The following is a 14,315-nucleotide window of genomic DNA, read 5'->3' on the forward strand; positions in this document are numbered from 1 at the left end:
TTTGGTTTTTAACTAATAGTTAATATTTTAATATACCCAAATATTAATTAATTTAAATCACTGAACCATCATTAATGATTGAATTAGTTACTGTTCAGATTTCAATTAAACCCAATAAATCCCCAACATATCCACAGTGTTACTCTCCGAGATTCATTTCATATTTAGATGTCCCCACCTCTAGAATAATTAAAACGGCATTAGACAATAAAAAATACTGTTCAGGTTATAACAACTACAAGAGTACCGCACTCTTTTTTGGTCATATTTTTTACAACTCTAGGAATCAGCCCACCTATCAAAGTGATAAAAATTTATACTCCATAATACATTTTAGGTCGTCAAACTGGACAAAAGAGTTCAAACACAAACTGCTGGATCTCGCCATGTTCTCATTATTAATAGTATTGAAAGTAATGATGTTGGAGTTTACATGTGCTATGCCACAAATAAGGCTGGGACTCATCAGGAACAAATTGACTTTTCTAGATCCAACTATGAATCAAGAATTCAGGATTTGAGTCCAGGGAATGAAGCGGAATTTTCAACAAAAATTACTAAATCTGGATATGAATCCATTCCTGAGGACGTTGTGAGTAAAATGGAGGAACTAGAAAAAGTTTTGTACGCAGAAAAGCAGGCATTATCCGAATTTCGCAAAGGAATCGAATTAGAGTTAAACGCATTGAGGAATTTAACTTATACGGCCATTAATAGTAGCTCGGGCTATAGAAATGATTCTCCCAACGGTGAAACTTTCGTTGATACAAAGTTTGAAAATGATATTTTTGAGGATATAGAAAGAATCAATATGAATTTAAGGAGATTAGAGGTATATTTTTTGGTGTTAGGTTAATTCTCCGTCGGAAAACTCGCCACTATAACTTTGATAGCTTGATTAATAGGGATGTATCTGTCTCAAAAATTTGGACGTCTTTTCTATTCTGCCCTAACTCTTAAAGAAACATCCAAGTCAGAAACCAGAAACCCCCCATATTTGCAAAATTTTGTTATCTTAGATGTCAGCTAGTGACGTCATCATCAATCAGTCCTTGCCAATATCTATAAATCAAATGCAAATCTCTGTGTCTATGTGTGTTTTTCCGGGACCCACGCCCAAACAAATAAATGGATTTTCCTGAAATTTTTCATGTAGGCTCTTAAGGGTTAAGAGATGGTTCTGGTAAAAAAAAAATCTTGGCTTTTAAGCCCATAGCAGCCTATAAATAGCATTTTTCTAAAAAACAAATCTTTTGAAAAACAAAGGACTATTTTATATTAAACAAAAAATAAAGAACGTAAAATTTTAAGAATGATTCTTGCTTCAAGTTGGTATGTTTCTTTGCACACTTTTTTACAAGGATAGTATACAGTTTAGTGAAGCAAAAAAAGACGAGGAAAGAAGACAAATAATTTTTGACAATAACATGAAAGATGAGCGAACGATAGTTCAACTTGAATATTTTTTTCTTCACTATACCTTATCAAAATCTTCTTTCAAAAAAAAGTAAAACAGAAGAGTTCATCATTAATTTTAATTTCCTAATATCCTGACAAGGGTGGGCAGACCTACTTAATCTCTTTATTAAAAAAAGGTGGAAAAGATACATGCCAACAACAAAATGAGGCGAGAATAGTTCTTACAATTTGACGGTCTTTATTTTTTGTTTTATATCAAGGAGAAGAGTTTTTAATTAATTTTAATTTCTTAATGTCCTGGACAACGCTGGGTAAACCTACTCTAGTCCATATAAAAAATAAATACTTCTATTATATAAAAGTTGAGATGTATGTCAAATTATGTTCATGCAAAGAGTTGACATGTTTCTAAGGGAAAAAAAAGCGCAAAGAGAAGGTGGAAGCGAGACATAGGGACAACTAAATTAAGAACCTTGTTAATATCATCTGCTTGCTATATGATTCAAGGGAAGGTGGGAAATAAAATAAAGTTACTGCTGTACAGAGGGATCCCTTTTACATTTAAAATAACATTAGTTCTAGGAAAATATTATAACTATATTTAAACTCATATATGTTTAAATATTCCGCTATACATTTTGAAAATAATTTACAACAAAGATTAGGGAGAATGTTTACTTCAGAGGTAGAAGTTCACACCAGTAAATAATCAGAAAAAAAAAAAGAAAGAGCACACGCAGCAACCGTTTATGCTTTTCAAACAGATCAACTCTACACAAAAAGATTTGATAATATGGATTTTACCATATTTTATTAGATTATATACTAAACGTTCATAATTATTTCAAACAAATTTCTATGCAATGCCCATTAAACAACTTAAAAACACACACGTTTTTAATTTTTGAGTTTTTGTCACTTAGGCCAGTTGCCCATAAGAGAGAGGTTTGTCCCTCCGAATTGACAACGAATTTCACCAAGCACAACTATATCAAGACTCTAAAAAACTATATTGAGACTTTATATATATTTATTTTACTTAATATAAACAGTTGAATATCGAAGTGATCACCTTTGGCCATGGCCTTGGTCTTAGTTCTTATTTACATATTCCTCCAACATTTCAGCCCACTACTTCTCCATGACAGTGGTAAGTGGCACAGACCTTCTTTTTTACGGCTCATAGATTTCATAGTCAAGAGGGTTGCAGTTTGGTGAGAACGGAGGCCACATTGACCAAAAATTTACCACGTAGTCTTGACATCACTTTTGAGTTTTTGTGGCTTCCAGGTTTCCTTTCAATTCCCTTTTTGTCGTCTTTCAGCTTTTAATCCTGGTAATGAGACCCTACGAGTAGGGAACGATGGTGGAGAACCCACGTCAAGAATCACTGAACCTCAATTTGGCCCTCATCCCAGTTGTTGTTGGTCTGACGAAGAAATTTGTTTCACAACAATTATTTTGTATTTATTAATCTATCAGTTGATATTACAGGGGAAAATCGTTTATTTTTTATTAAGTCAATGAAACCATTCCAAAGTTACATAAACGATTCGCTGGGGCACGCTGTAGTACCAGTATACAGAACAATAATGTTATATATATTAAAATGAAGTAACCATGAAATGATGTTTGAATACATGGTAATAAGGATTTTAAAACCTTATTGGTGATGCTAAAATTATAACGGCGAGTTTTCCTAAGGCAGATTTTCCTATGGGGACTTTTTTTACATTATAAATTCTGCAAAAAAAAAAAATATTATAGGAGTGCTAACAAATATTATTTCTAGCAAACCTATGAGGATCAAATTCAAAGGCTCTCTGAGTTTAGCAGTGAAGCCAAAGATGATTTTCTTCGTCTTTGGGACAAAGTGAATGAATTACAAGAAGTCACAAATCAAACAACTGGCAATATTGAAGAAATCTACGACAAAGATATTCTTATATTACAAAATTTTAGAAACGATGCAAAAGCGGATATCGAAAAATTAAGATTTGAAATTAATAATTTTTTGGAGGAAGTCCAAAATTTTAGTAAGTGAGTTTCAATCTTTGTTTGTATTTGCGTATTTTGAAATGAATTTCAAAATAATTTAAACTGTAATAGTACCAAAAAATAACAGCTTCTATGGTGGAGCATATTCAAGTCTGGAAATGGAGACCAAACTACGACGATTCGAAGTTGAGTTTAAAAGCATTCAATCCATGATTGAGAAGCTGAAAGATGATACATTTATAGTAGCGGACGAGTTAAAGGGTGTTCATCAGGATTTGGATACATTTAAAAAGTTTCAAAGGCATTCTTCTACACTTCATTTAAAGATCGGACGAAGAATTGATAAAATAAATGAAGAGAATCTAGTTGATTTAGGTACTGTTGATCCATTCATATCGAATTAAGCATTAAGTTAGACGGAAAATTCTTTGAATTATTCATAATTTATTTCCTCCTTTCCATTGTTAATTTCGTCAGCCAAGACTATAATTTTCTGATAGATCAGTATTTGAACCGATACTTGCTCTGCAGAAATAAATACTAAAGGTGAGAAGATGTGCAAATGATTGAGCAAGGATATCAGCTGACAAAAAGGGTACAATATAACCACACATTTGTTTGTTTTTCTCATATTAATAACACAGTTGAACACTAATTTTCTACAAATAAATTCAAGAATAAATAGGAATTTATCTTTATGCGTAGAATCCAAGACTGATCTTATTTTTTCTCTCAGTCATCTAAATTCTGAAATATCTAGGATTATAGTAATTCAGGACTATAATCGTTCAGAATCCTTTTTTATCCTTACAACAATCCCCAAATTAATACATTGAATATTTTTCTATAATATAAGCTGCTATGATATTCCTCATCACTACAAATCTACTATGAATACGTTATAAAAGTATAAAGTTTTTAATCATTTTTCAACCTAAATATGGAAATATATCGACTTATAAACAAAATATAGAATCAATAGTATATATAATCATAAAACTCCTTCTTCAAAAAATTTAAAAAATACTACTTTTAATTTGGGGATTTTTTTAAGGGTAACGATAATAATCCCGAGTTACTATAATCTCAGATATTTCAGAATTCAGATGACTGAGAAAAAAACTAAGATCAGTTTGGGATTCTGCACTCATAGATCAATTCGATTATTGTCTTTAATTTATTTTTACAAAATCCCCCCTCATAGTTGTACCCCCCCCTATGTTTTATGTTTTTAATCATTAATTCCAATGATATTCAACTCTGATGCTAAAATAAAAAGTTAACCTATCAGCTTTCTTCCATTATCTGAATACCCCAGAGATTAAATAATCTACAGTAATACTCTGACATACAAGTGAAATTCGTTACGTAGTGGAGCTGGAGTGTCAAAGCAGTTTATCCCAAAAGAAAAACAATTAAACTTGAAGTGGCTCTCATGGTCCCTTGCCGGCTCATATATTAATAAAAAATGGAAGGTTTTTCCACGACTAATTCACAAACTTGTTGATCGGAGTTTTTTCTGTTCGGCAATAAATTGGGATATGAATATATTATATTGCTGATTACAAAATCACACTCAGTTCTGATTTTTATATCGCAGCATAAACAGCAAACAAAATGCAGCCCCATCAATTTATACAAAATTAAATATCATTTAATAGTGGTGTCGTTCTTGAGACACGTCGTTGTCTTGAGATTTCTCTCGAGACTGTTTTTTATGGTTTTGGTCTCTACACATCAAAGTCTTGGTCTTGGTATTTGGTCTAATACAGTCTCGAACTAAAAATACTGGTCTTTGTGTTGATCTTAATTTTCGTCTCGAAGTTTATAACCTCGGTCTTGACTTGGTCTCGATTCTTAAAAATGTCGTGGTAACTGATTTGTGCCGATATTTATATATAGATTTTTTTATCACTGCAATAATGGCAGAGAGCAGAGGCAGGGTTTATAGTAATATATTCACTTAAAACTACCAATTTTAAAGTAATAGAAGAACTATGTGTAATCAAGGTTTTCCTGACAAACTTTGGGAAAATAGAGGGAGAGGAAGTATTTAACGTTCCTTTTCTTCAAATTTAACTAACCCTCACATCAGCCAAAATCAATTCCCATGACTCATATTTGTTGACAGAACAAAAAAAATATTTACAGACAGACGCCAATAGAAGAACCAGATTTACATTTACTGTGGTATCTATATATCATATAAAGGTCTAGTTATAGGTTTAAAGAAATTGTATATTTGAATATGATTGCACTTAAATTGATGGGATCGCTGATTGAAAATGGCCTTGATCGTTATATTGCAGTAAATTTCTGATCAGATCGCAATTTTTTCCCTGTTCGCTCACAAGTCTACAAATAACTAATAGACAGAACAAATTTTTTCTTTGATTCGTCTGACAAAATGTTGTCAAACCAATATGTCAAGAATAGAGGTAGACGCTACAAATTAAAAAATGGGTGACGAAATTAACACTGATTCTTCCCAAGTCAATAAATTTAATAAACATTAATAAAACAATATTTTTTTATAGAGCACAGAATGAACTTTTATGATACTAAAATTGGGGATTTCGATGAATTCCGAGAGAAAACGGATGAAAGACTGCGAGCCAAAGTCCGAAGCGAAAATGAGAAATTTACTGCTATCAAATCTGAGGTTCAGAAAATGAAGAGTCAGATATATTACCTTCAACAATCAATTCTTCAACTTCGAAATGCAGAGATGGAATCTTCTCAGAAACAGAGTGACGATCCCACCTACGTAACCCTGGATCAATTTTCAAGTCATATTGTTCAATACAACAAAAGGGATAAAGAATACGCTCAGGCCATATTCAACTTGCAGGAAAAAATTAGAACGAATGAAGAAACATCTATTATAGAGGGTATGAAATTCAAAATTATGACTTATAATTAGTAGTGATGGGACAATTAAAAAAAAATCTCGATGCCAATTCCGACATGATTCTAGTAAAAATTCCGTATTCCGATTCTATCAGGGGCGTCCACAGGATTATATTTGGGGGAGGGCTTTGTTTTTGGATTTTTTTGAAAAAAAAAAATCAAGAAATTAAAATTTTTGTAGAAAAATATTCACAAAAAATGAAATTTGTTAAAAAAAAATTTCAAAAACCCATAGATACTCTATGGAAATTAATTTTTTTTTGAAAAAAACTTCACAAATATTCACTGTTTACCAAAAAAGAAATTTTTTGGACAAAAAAAATTCCAAAATCTATAGCAATTCAGAAAAATGAATTTCTTCGAGGAAAATTTCTAAAATCCAGAGTTCTTCTAAAAAAAAAATGCTAATATAAGTTTTTTCAAAAGAAATCAAAAATACATAGTTAATTACAGAAAATAATTTTTTTGTAAAACATTTGAAAAATTAAATTAAATTTTAAATATATGATTTTTTGAAAAAGAAATTTCAAATATTAAATTTTCTAGTAAAAAACAAAAATTCCTTAATTTTGGGGGTAATTTTTTTTTTTTTTTTTTCTCATAACTTAGAAAAGTAATAAATAGATAAATACCAGTAATAAATCAGAATCGGAATGGACAATTAAGTCCTTATTTTCCTTATGCCGATTCCTGGAGAAAAAAAACCATATTATCCGATTCCCGATTCTGATTAATCGTTGCATCACTAATAATTAGGAATGGGTTCGATTAATACCTGGAACATTAATGTTAAAATACCCACATATTACACACAAAAATGGTCACTCTGGAGTAATTACTCATTGGTGTGTAAAATTCAAAAAAGGTATCTTTTAATTTGGTGAGTACCTGTTTTTACCTTGTACTTGCCATGTGGATCCTGATTTAGTATCAGTTCAGTCTCAATCTTGTCCAGTTCAGTCTCGGTTCTGTACATTTCAGTTTCGGTGTGGTCCAGTTTAGTACTGCACATCAGTCCTAAAACTGAGAAAGTTCGGTACTTGATGACCTCACTCTACTTTATTTTTTCTCTCTTTTAATTTGTACGAAGGACCAGTGCCAAGGACTGATGGGACTGGTTGTAATACTCGACTAAACCAAATAAATAAGAACTGGCAAGCACTATATATATGTATCAATATTGAGGAGTAATTTCGTGCATTTACCTTTTGGATAAGCACTTATTTTCAAGTGATAACTGAATATTTTTTTTTTTTTGCGACATCCTCACTAAGCCTGAAATTTCGATTACGTCACATTAAATATAAAAAATTCCTTATTTGCCAACAGAGACGTCGTAATCAATGCAATACAACTAAGTGACTAAATTGTTAGCTTGAGAAGATTTTCTAGGCTAGAAGAAAAAAAAAATTCCCAGCAAGAAGTTATTTTTCAGATATCACAGATAGTGTTGCGTGAGTCCTTATTTATTCGGTCCAGTTCATTCCAGTCTTATGACGGTTCAAATCATTACTTGGTACCGGTTCTTAAGACTGTCAGTACTATAACTGATTTAAAAAATAATAATAATAAATTTGAGTGTCGGTCATCATGGACCGAACTTTGTAAGTTTTAGGACTGATATGCATGACTGAACTGTACCGGACCGATACTGAATTGGACGGGACTTCAGTTTTCAGTCCTAAGTAAGGACTGAGACAACAGTAATAACAGATAAGTTTGTTTTACCGTACATCCTTGTTACTGAACAATTTATTAATATTCCTTTCTCAGAACTTACCTTCTTAATTCAATTAAATGGGTGAGTTCATAGAGGTTGTGTAATTGGCTATAGAACAATAGTCATGACACACTCAACGCCCCTAGCAGACAAACATTTGTTGTGTAGCTATTGTTGTTACTGGGACAAATATTTTCAATTGGTCTTTATTTCGCCAAATGGTACACAGCTTTGGACACAACCCATTCAGAATTCTGGAGAGTAGTTGAATAAGAATGCAGTCATGTACTGATGACAACATAATCACACAACTTATTAGGACCTTTCAAATATAGAACAATGATCTCACCCCTGGATTCCAGTGACCATAATCATCAGTAACTTAAATGCATTACTTTATTAAATTAATGTATTATTCCATACTTCTGAAGGTTCTTTGTAATTAAAGTTATATGTATAGTATATACATATAAATTACTTATTGACATAGGCACCGTTAGGGTAATCCTTATTTTTTTACATGACTATATTTTTGTGTTTATACAATTTGGTTTCGAAAAATCTGTTGTACAAGCACTTATATATCGAAGTCTAATCTGCATTAACTTTTTTAGCAGAGGTTGTGTGATTATTTTATGGTATTCACTTTTTTTAAAGAGTTTTTAATGTATATTTCTTAAAGTCAACGAATTCGATAATGACTTAGAGCCCCAAACAACCATTTATACTTATAAGATTCCACAGATTAGTGAGTGCCAATAGTTTGAATTAATTTTTTTATTTTAAAATCACGCAATATTTATGATAATTTAATGGAAATTTGAAATCGATATATAATTATTTCTGTAAAAGATTTTTCGAAACAAAAATTATTTTAATAGTCCTTTTTAAAATATCTATCAAAAATTAAGTGGTTCCAAAGAAAAACTCATTTGGAAAAAATGTATCCTTCTAGAGACTATATTTTATATAATTGATGTAGTAATACTCTTGAATGACCACCTTCGTTTAAAAATTCGTAGTGCATTACTCTTTGTGGGAATTAAAATCTCCAGTTCTACTCGGCCCGAAAAAAAATCCCGAAAACTATCCCTAATTGTAATTATTTCTCATTTGTTTTCCATTGATTCTAAAACTTGCTAGAAATGAAGGAAATATCCGATACAATGAAAAAAGTGATGAAAAGATTGGATGTAATGGAATCAAATTCAAAAAAATATAATTTGATAATCGCAGGGATTCCTCCTTCAAGACGTCTTGAGAGAGCAAATCATTTAGAGAAATCAGTCAGGGAATTCTTTAAAGAGAAACTTGATTTAACAGATGTTCAAATTTCCGATATTGAGAGGATTCGTCATTCTAATAAAGACAAAATAAGAGTTAAATTCCCTAGTATAATGGAGAAGTTTCGAATCCTTCGATTGTCCCGTTCTAAAAAGGCTATAAGAATAACAGAAGATTTCAGTGACTCAATCATTTTATCCAGAAGGAAATTGATTGCTTTTGCCAGAAAGAGATCCACAAAGTCTAAGCAAAAGTGGGCATTAAAATATGATGAACTTTTTTATAATGGCAGAAGTTATATTTATGATCAAACGTCTGAAAGAGTCGTTCAGAAAATTATGTAAATTTAAATTTTGTTTAAATTATTTATATATGTATTCACTAAATTTTATAAGCATTAGTTAGGACAAGACAAAAATAAATGTATCTAATTAATTATTATGATCTTTTCAATAGTTATTAGAATTAGAAAAGGAAAATCAAATCCAAACACAAAAAGTTAGGCAAGAATTACTTAATGTCAAGTCATATATAGATGAACAGGTTAATCAAGAGACGCTCTTCTCCAATACAAGTGAAATACGATGCACTACGAAGTAACTGAAAAAGTCTATTAATGTTATGGATATTACTTCAAAAAAAGTCTTCCTTCGATGTGGTTTAATAAGAGGTCATTCCTCCATTCTCACTAATAAAGGTATCTGCGATTAAAAGTTAGATCTAAAAAGAACAAAAGGAAATTTTGTATACAAAGTTATATTTTACTTCGATAGAATTTAATCATACTTGATCATTGCTTTTGGAAGACTCTTTCAAGTTTCACCAAAAAAATGTGTGTTTTTATGGAAAAAAAATCTTTTTTTTTTCCATGTACAAATTATATTTCAAATATTAAATTTGTTATTAAAAATTTCAAATATTAAATTTGTTATTACAAATTTCAAATATTAAATTTGCTCTTAAAAATTTCAAATACACAATTTGAAATATAAAAATTTTCAAAGATCTACAACTATTCACAAAAAGTCAAATAATTTAGGAAAAAATTTCAAAAACACATGGTTATACTGAAAATATTAAATGTTTTGGAAAAAAAAAAAAAAATACAGAGCTATTGTAAAAAAATTCCAAAATATTGTACGCTTGTATTATTTTCTACAACTCTACTCGTGGGGGGGGGATATCAATATTTAGCGAGCTTTTATAGCGAGAGCGCTGGAATCTTTAATTACAGGTTTCTAGTATTATACCAGGTTTAGCTATGAAAGAAGACAAACATGCTGCACGGTATACCAACAGCGTGCGATGAATGTTGGTACTTTTTTATTAAGAAATTCCATCTTATCTTATAGTTAAAATTTATCTTGTTTTTTCTAGAAAGGTCAGGGAGTACTCGACAGTTAGTATTTTTTTTTTTTTTTTCGTTGGGTTATAGTGTACTAATGATTAATATATAATACTCAACGTCAAGCTGCTCCATGTAAGTTGAACATCAATACTTAACTAATATTATAAAATATATATGTACTATATATTCTGACGTTCAATGACCATTCTGTAAGGACCTTCAATACGAGTTACAAATAAAACCTATTCCATGAACAACATAAATTATGAGGTAACACATAAAGAACTATTTAAATAAGGGTTTTACTCAATTGACAATTCAATTTCAGTTTCGTTTACACAGATAAATCAAGATTCCAGAAGCCATTTCAAATCCTTGGCATTAAATTTGCTCCACTTAATGTTCCATTTGAGCGTCGTCTGCAAACTATCGCAGCTTTAATTTGGTCCAGTATCATTGTTATTGGATTTCCTCTGGGCTGTACCATATTTTTGTATCTTTTGTGGACCTCACAAGTACGATGGATACTTTGGCCGTATATTGCATGGTTAATCTATGACTTTAATACTCCTTTCAATGGAGGACGGAATATTAATGGGTGAGATATATACTAAGAGTTTGTCAGAGTTAATCTTAATTCGGTTAAATGTTTAGAAGTATATGCCTCCATGTTCGAAATTGGCAGATTTGGAAGTATTTTAAGGATTATTTCCCTGTCCAAGTAATCAAAACTGCTGATCTAGATTCTAATAAAGGTACTCTAATTTTATTAAATAACTTTGTATTTGTTTGTATAAAATCAGTAATTACTTATATTCAATTTTCAACTTTTCTTATTGGCATACACATATTTGACCACTAATCGACTGGCTAAAGCCTTTGAAACATGGTATTATATATAATTTCTTTTCAACTACAAACTCACAAATATTTTCGTGATTTCATTAATTTATTATCATATCAACTAATTTATTGCAGGAGGGGAATTTATGTACATATACAAAAATTGTGTAAATCGAGATGTTTTGACAAAGTTTTATTAAATACTTTTAAATAGGTTATTTGCTTGGAAGTCATCCACACGGTTTTATGGCTTCGGGTGTATTTGCAGCATTTGCAACAAATGACAAGGATTTAAAAGAAATTTATCCAAATATAAAATCTAGAGTAATTAGTACATCCAATTTTTTCATTATACCGTTCATTAGAGAGCTAATTACGTCATGTGGATACATTTCTTGCTCAAAGTCGAGTATGGAAATTGCCTTGAGGTTCGTTGGGACCAACAAGGATTTTTTTTTATAAACTCGTTTTGCCTACTCCAATAATTATTTTACAGGAATGGGAAGGGTTTAATCCATATACTCATCGTTGGTGGTGCCATGGAAGCAATGGATCTCGGAGATCATAAGGACGTACTTAAACTATATTTGGATAAAAGAAAAGGCTTTATCAAAATGGCTATTCGTACAGGCGTTGATCTTATTCCGTCTTTCACCTTTGGAGAGAATAAACTTTATCATCAGTTTGAACATCCATGGTTAAAGAAAATTCAATTGGTCTTCGAAAGAATATTTGGATTTGTTCCACTTATATTTTTTGGTCGAGGGATATTCCAATACTCATTAGGTATCCTTCCTCTCCGTGTTCCACTACATGTTGTAATTGGTAAGCCAATACCCGTGGTTATGGATCCTAATCCTTCCATTGAAATGATCGAAAATGTTCATTGCATATATGTAAATGAATTAAAGAAATTATATAATAAATATAACCCTTTATATGGAGATACTAATGTTAAACTTGTGATTAGTTGAATTCGGTATAAATATGTTTTATTATGTTAATAAAACTTCAAATATTTTATTCATTTATTTAATTAATGAATGGTTTACAATGTGTGTACAACTAATATTAGTTAGTTATAATTTGATAAAATACTTTACTTTTTTTAAATAGGTTAGTAATTTTCATGGAGATGTATTGATTCCAAACACTTCATCCTTAACATAGTTGAACAATGAAACTTTCAAGTTCGAACCGAAAAGTACATATGAGTTCTATAAATCACCAAGATTAAGGAGTGTGTTTCGAGAAGAAATATTGATGGAACTACATATATCTTTTTAAGTTTGCTTCTTTTTATTAGTCCATGACATGTAAAAGGGCAAGATTTGTTATCCGATAGGTTGTTTTCAAAATGTAATGAGCCCACACTTAAATTCCAGTAGGTTTCTAATAATTTCTACCTATAGCTTCTAAAGATTTTGGAATGTCGTTTCCACTCCTGCAGCTTACGATATAGCATAAATCAGAGTAGGGGCTAAGTCCTTATACTGCAAGTCCACGTAAAATACCAAGTCATGTCCAAGTCCATAACTATAATACTGGGTCTACAGTGCACAATATACTAGCTTTAGAGTCCAAGTCGAGTTGAAATACCTAGCTATAGAGTCTAAGTCAAGTTTCGAGTCTTTGAATGTGAAATCGTCTTCAAAATATGGATTCAACTCCTAGTCGAGTCAAAGGCCTTGAATCCAAGTTCCCACCTCTGGCAATAATTAACTATTTTATTTAAGTTATACATTTATTATAATATTTTTAATTATTATAATAACTATTAATAAATGTAAATAAATAAAATGTATAGTTAATTAAAAATCCTCTTCAACTTTCAAGAGGTGAAAAGTGATCAGGTCAAAAGAAGTCAAATCCATCACTTATACTTACGTCATTAAGTTAAATTAATAATTACGTTTTTATGGCTGTTAAAAGATATAATGTTTGGTCGTATGGTTTCTGTTTGTTGTATAGGGGGTAAAATGCTAGGGAGGGGGATAAAAGGAGGTAATTGGTGAGGAGTTAAAGGATGACGGGGGGGGGTAAGAGCCCTACAACCATATTGAAAAAAGGATATGTTAAAAATTAAGATTAAGTACTTTCATATTGCGCAGGAATATAGATTGAAGGTACTAATGTCGGGTTAAAATTTATGTACATCGCATAAACAAATTGAATAAAAATTTTACATTATAATAGATAAACAAATTAATAAACGTCCATTTTACCTTTAGTTTGATCAATTATAATTTATGTGTAATTTTGAAGGCTATCTTGACATGACATATTTTCCAGTGAATGGTACAATTAAACGAAATAACGGACTGGAAAAAAAAGACTAAATTAACTATATTTTAGCAAGCAACCATCAAAGATAATAATTATACCCATAATCAAGAAAACAAAATTTATTCATCTTTGGAAAAAATAGTCAACAAGCTACCTCCTATAGATTATAAGTAAATGAACGCCGTTCGTTTTTCTGTTCAATGTCCATATCATGTTACCCGGCGTTGAATTATCTTTTAAATTGTGAAACTTATGACAGTTAAAAAAAAAAAAAGATTTTTTTACATGTTTCCTCACTCTCCCTAATTACTATTTTGCCACTTTCTTAAATAAAAATAAAACTGATAACTAAGTAAAATCAAAAAGAAAATATTAATATTATGTATTAGACTTGACAAAAATGATACCTTATCGCAGTGGTTTGCAACTGGGTGAGATCCACAAGGGCTCAGGGGATTACATAAATAGTAATAAATATAACATTTGGTTGAACATATTCAATAGGCT

At 30.7% G+C, this 14,315-nt stretch overlaps 2 protein-coding genes across 4 annotated transcripts in view; both read left to right on the forward strand.

The window, feature by feature from the left end:
• LOC121119803 (uncharacterized) overlaps window positions 1-9,766 on the forward strand; it is a 31,427-nt gene extending 21,661 nt beyond the window's left edge. The window contains exons 6-10 of the mRNA XM_040714600.2: window positions 338-832; window positions 3,212-3,455; window positions 3,529-3,792; window positions 5,955-6,308; window positions 9,191-9,766. Of these exons, the coding sequence (XP_040570534.1) occupies window positions 338-832; window positions 3,212-3,455; window positions 3,529-3,792; window positions 5,955-6,308; window positions 9,191-9,675 (1,842 nt within the window). The 3' untranslated portion in view covers window positions 9,676-9,766. The remainder of the gene's footprint in view (window positions 1-337; window positions 833-3,211; window positions 3,456-3,528; window positions 3,793-5,954; window positions 6,309-9,190) is intronic.
• A 691-nt stretch (window positions 9,767-10,457) lies between these two features.
• LOC121120503 (2-acylglycerol O-acyltransferase 1) lies at window positions 10,458-13,322 on the forward strand. Of its 3 annotated transcripts, XM_040715393.2 has the most exons (7): window positions 10,516-10,949; window positions 11,008-11,277; window positions 11,334-11,434; window positions 11,737-11,950; window positions 12,019-12,347; window positions 12,639-12,662; window positions 13,211-13,322. In XM_040715393.2, exons 1-6 carry the CDS (start codon window positions 10,945-10,947, stop codon window positions 12,641-12,643), a joined length of 924 nt encoding a protein of 307 aa, XP_040571327.1. In that variant the 5' UTR covers window positions 10,516-10,944; the 3' UTR covers window positions 12,644-12,662; window positions 13,211-13,322. The 3 variants fall into 3 exon arrangements, with proteins under 3 accessions (XP_040571326.1, XP_040571325.1, XP_040571327.1); XM_040715392.2 differs by lacking the exons at window positions 12,639-12,662; window positions 13,211-13,322 and having other exon boundaries at window positions 10,458-10,811; window positions 10,894-10,949; window positions 12,019-12,545; XM_040715391.2 differs by lacking the exons at window positions 12,639-12,662; window positions 13,211-13,322 and having other exon boundaries at window positions 10,507-10,949; window positions 12,019-12,545.
• Window positions 13,323-14,315: the final 993 nt, after the last annotated feature.

Source organism: Lepeophtheirus salmonis, chromosome 6 (genome assembly GCF_016086655.4).
Source record: "Lepeophtheirus salmonis chromosome 6, UVic_Lsal_1.4, whole genome shotgun sequence".
Classification (NCBI taxonomy): Eukaryota; Metazoa; Arthropoda; class Copepoda; order Siphonostomatoida; family Caligidae; genus Lepeophtheirus; species Lepeophtheirus salmonis.

Coding starts and splice junctions, on each gene's coding strand:
- LOC121120503 (XM_040715392.2), top strand. Junction 11,278..11,333: donor GGAGGACGGAATATTAATGG/GTGAGATATATA, acceptor TTAAATGTTTAG/AAGTATATGCCTCCATGTTC. Junction 11,435..11,736: donor TGATCTAGATTCTAATAAAG/GTACTCTAATTT, acceptor ACTTTTAAATAG/GTTATTTGCTTGGAAGTCAT.